The sequence below is a fragment of the Jaculus jaculus genome, chromosome 16, assembly GCF_020740685.1.
Source record: "Jaculus jaculus isolate mJacJac1 chromosome 16, mJacJac1.mat.Y.cur, whole genome shotgun sequence".
NCBI lineage: Eukaryota > Metazoa > Chordata > Mammalia > Rodentia > Dipodidae > Jaculus > Jaculus jaculus.
Window position 1 is genome coordinate 65084818 of NC_059117.1, and position 3688 is coordinate 65088505.

Here is a 3688-nt window from a genome sequence, read left to right on the forward strand (position 1 = left end):
CCAACTCTAATATGTGGTAAGCAAGGTCTTTTTATTTTTTTTATTTTTGTTTATTTTTATTTATTTATTTATTTGAGAGCGATAGACAGAGAGAGAAAGAGGCAGAGAGAGAGAGAGAGAGAATGGGTGCGCCACAGTCTCCAGCCACCTCGAATGAACTCCAGATGCGTGCACCCCCTTGTGCATCTGCCTAATGTGGGTCCTGGGGTATTGAGCCTCAAACCAGGGTCCTTAGGCTTCATAGGCAAGCGCTTAATAGCTAAGCCATCTCTCCAGCCTGTAGACAAGATCTTTTAATGCTCACAGGCACACAACAAGTCTCAAATGCCACATTTGAGGAAATTGCTATTTGATGTTTCAAAAGTTCCCGTCTTTTCCACATTTCATGTTTCAAAAGCTCCCGTCTTTTTCAATGGGTGATGGTCATTTACAGAGAGAAGTACATGACACAGTAGGTGGAGTGAATATTAGGGTAAAAGGTGTGGAATTTATTATTGTTTTGTCTAATCATTTTGGTAGAAGGTTAGAATGTAAAAATCATGGAGACATATTCACATATAATTGTTTATATTTGATCTCATTTTTCCTGTGCTCTAGTATTGAGTTGTTCTGATATAACTTGATAAAATAATTGTACATGTATCTCAAGCATTATTTTGTGAAATTTACCAAGTTGTTCTTATATTTGAAATATGCTGATCAAACTTATGTGGAATCATCTAGAAACATGAATTTTATTTTCTTCTTGTGGTTTGAGAAGGGAAATTGATCTCTATGCTAAGACCAAGCTGAAGGAAAAAGTTGTCATGTGACCACACTGATACAGTTTTAAGATTTTCATATATTGTTTATCTTTTTGGTTACTGAGAGCTCCGAACTGGTAATTCTCTCCAGAGATGATGAGAAGTGGCATGTTACAAATGGGGAAAGAGCTAGAAAGACTTTAGGGTGTACAGTTAACAGGTTTTTCATCAGCAGAGTAACCTTGCCTATCATAATTTTCTGATATTGTGATTATATAATGTTTTCTGGCAAAGAAAAAAACAAGGAGGCATTATGGAATGAAGATATTAGGCCATCAATTAAACATATATATAGTATCATGAATTATCGTCATAGGTCCAGTAAAATCAGGAAGGTCTAAAGCATGGATGCGAGATGGAGAACAGGAAGTTAAAATTGCTAACAAAGACCGTGATGGTATTTGTTCAACTATTAGTGTGGGTGATTTGAATAAAGTTCTTTTAAATGAAACTGCCCACATACTGTTAAGCAATTCTGCATGCTCATGATTTTCTCGTGACAGATAAAAAATATAAAGTGCGTAAAAAGTGACACATGATTTTTAAAATGAGAAGGCCAAAGTAAATAATAGACAAGGTCCATTTCATTTTGGGGTGTGACTGTGGCTGCTTTATATATGCAAGTTATTTAGTACATACAATGGAGTGGCTGAATTAATATGAGAAAAATTAGGACTTTTCAATATTGTAAGTTGGTGAACTAAAGAAAATATTTTTCTAACAATGTGGCCTATAAGGAAGAGCATTAATGGTAGATGTTCTTCTCTTGTTCAAAAATAAATAACAAATATGTCTTTATCATGAAGATGGACTCAATTTTTTTTCATGTCATCATTAGAAAAGTATGTTCTTTCCAAGCTGGCATTGGAATCTCTGCCAACATGTTTACTCTTTTTTTGTATACCTTTATGATGCATCAGGATGGCAGAGCAAAACCCACTGACCTGGTCACCTGTCACTTGGCTCTCGTCCACACAGTGATGCTCTTCATAATGTTGGACTTGCTATTTCCAAACCTGTCTGAGTCACTGAATGTACAGAGAGACTTCAAGTGCAAGGCATCGTTTTATACTCACAGGGTGATGAGGGGCCTCTCCATTTGCTTCACGTGCCTCCTGAGCGTGCTCCAGGCCATCACCATAAGCCCCAGGACCTCCGTGGTAGGGAGAATTCAACAGAAATGTAGAAATTACATTACCAAAGTTTTCTTGTTTTTCTGGTCCCTCAATCTGACATTCAATAGTAACATCATCTTCTATACTGTTGCTTATTCTGGTACGAATCAGACCAGCGTACTCAGTGTCAGTAAATATTGTTCGATTTCTCCCGCACAAGCTGGCATTAGGGAACTGTTTTTCACACTGACATTGTCCAGGGACATCTTCTTTGTAGGTCTCATGCTGCTCTCTAGTGCATACATGGTGTTTGTCTTGTCCAGGCACCAGAGGCAATCCCGGCACCTATATGGCATCAGTCTCTCCCCCAGAGCCTCCCCAGAGCAAAGGGCCACACAGACCATCCTGCTGCTGGTGAGCGTCTTTGTGCCCATGTACTGGATAAACCTCATCATCTCGTCCTTCTCAACCTTGCTGTGGACGTATAACCCGGTCCTGTTGAATGTGCAGAACATTGTCCTCAATGCCTATGCTGCTGTGTGCCCTTTAATACAAACTGCATGCCATAAAAGACTAAAAGATAACGTGAAAACGCTACTCTGTAAGTACCACCCATGCTTTCGAAGATAACGCTGGATTTTTTTTTTCTTAATGTGGATTATTCTGCCATCTGGTAAATTATTGAAAATGCATAAGATTTTATACTTTAAATAAAATGTATGAGTCTTTTGATTTATGGTCATACTTTTTTTTTTGAGGTAGGGTCTCACTCTAGCCCAGGCTGACCTGGAATTCACTATGTAGTCTCAGGGTGGCCTTGAACTCACGGCAATCCTCCTTCTTCTGCCTCCCAAGTGCTGGGATTAAAGGCGTGCACCACCACGCCTGGCTGGGTGTACTTTTTTGATACAGAGTCTCACTTCATGGTCCAGGTTTGACTTGAACTCTCCATGTACCCCTTATGGACCTTGTACTCGTGACCCACCTCTTGGCCCACAGGTCCTGGAATTCTAGGCTCCACACAAGCCAATCCAAGTGGTAGTTCAGTGTCCTCCCCACTCCCCCGCACGAGGTAGGGTCTCACTCTAGCCCAGGCTGACCTGGAATTCACTATGGAGTCTCAGGGTGGCCTCAAACTCATGGCGATCCTCCTACTTCTGCCTCCCGAGTATTGGGATTAAAGGTGTGTGCCACCACACCCAACAATAGTTTATTATTATAATTCTATTTATAATCATTTCTCTCTGTAATTTTTTTTGTTTGTTTTTTTGAGGTAGGGTCTCACTCTAGCTCAGGCTGACCTGGAATTCACTATGTAGTCTCAGGGTGGCCTCGAACTCATGGCGATCCTCCCACCTCTGCCTCCCGAGTACTGGGATTACTACCACACCTGGCTCCCTCTGTAATCTTAATGAATTTTTCTGTTTTCTCACTGTCAGCAAGCTCCTTAGATTTTGATTTCCTTATCAGTGGTTCCTCTCTGCTGCTCTCCAACGACTTTGAAGTATTTGCTATCATGTTTGGTATTTCACATTGTGGTTACTATTTCTTTTCACTTGTGTATTTCTGAGCATGGTCTTTTGAATCAAAGAACTATAACTGATGACCAAATTTAAATTCTTTGATTATGGCCTTCATGATTTTTGTATATTCTACTGAAACAGGAAAAATATTCTTCAGTTCTTCTCATGGTATTCTGACACTGTGACTGTCTTGTCTTATTCACAAGTCTATTTTATTGGGCAAACACTGAAGCTCCTTAATATTCCT

General features: G+C 39.8%; 1 protein-coding gene across 1 annotated transcript; it reads left to right on the forward strand.

Moving 5' to 3' along the window:
• Window positions 1-1795: 1795 nt before the first annotated feature.
• On the forward strand, window positions 1796-2548 carry LOC101611408 (vomeronasal type-1 receptor 90-like). The gene has a single exon (XM_004661230.2). It carries the CDS (start codon window positions 1796-1798, stop codon window positions 2546-2548), a length of 753 nt encoding a protein of 250 aa, XP_004661287.2.
• Window positions 2549-3688: the final 1140 nt, after the last annotated feature.

What these genes read in the sequence shown, in the direction of transcription:
- LOC101611408 (XM_004661230.2), top strand. Translation starts at nt 1,796, where the DNA reads ATGTTGGACTTGCTATTTCCAAACCTGTCTGAGTCACTGAATGTACAG.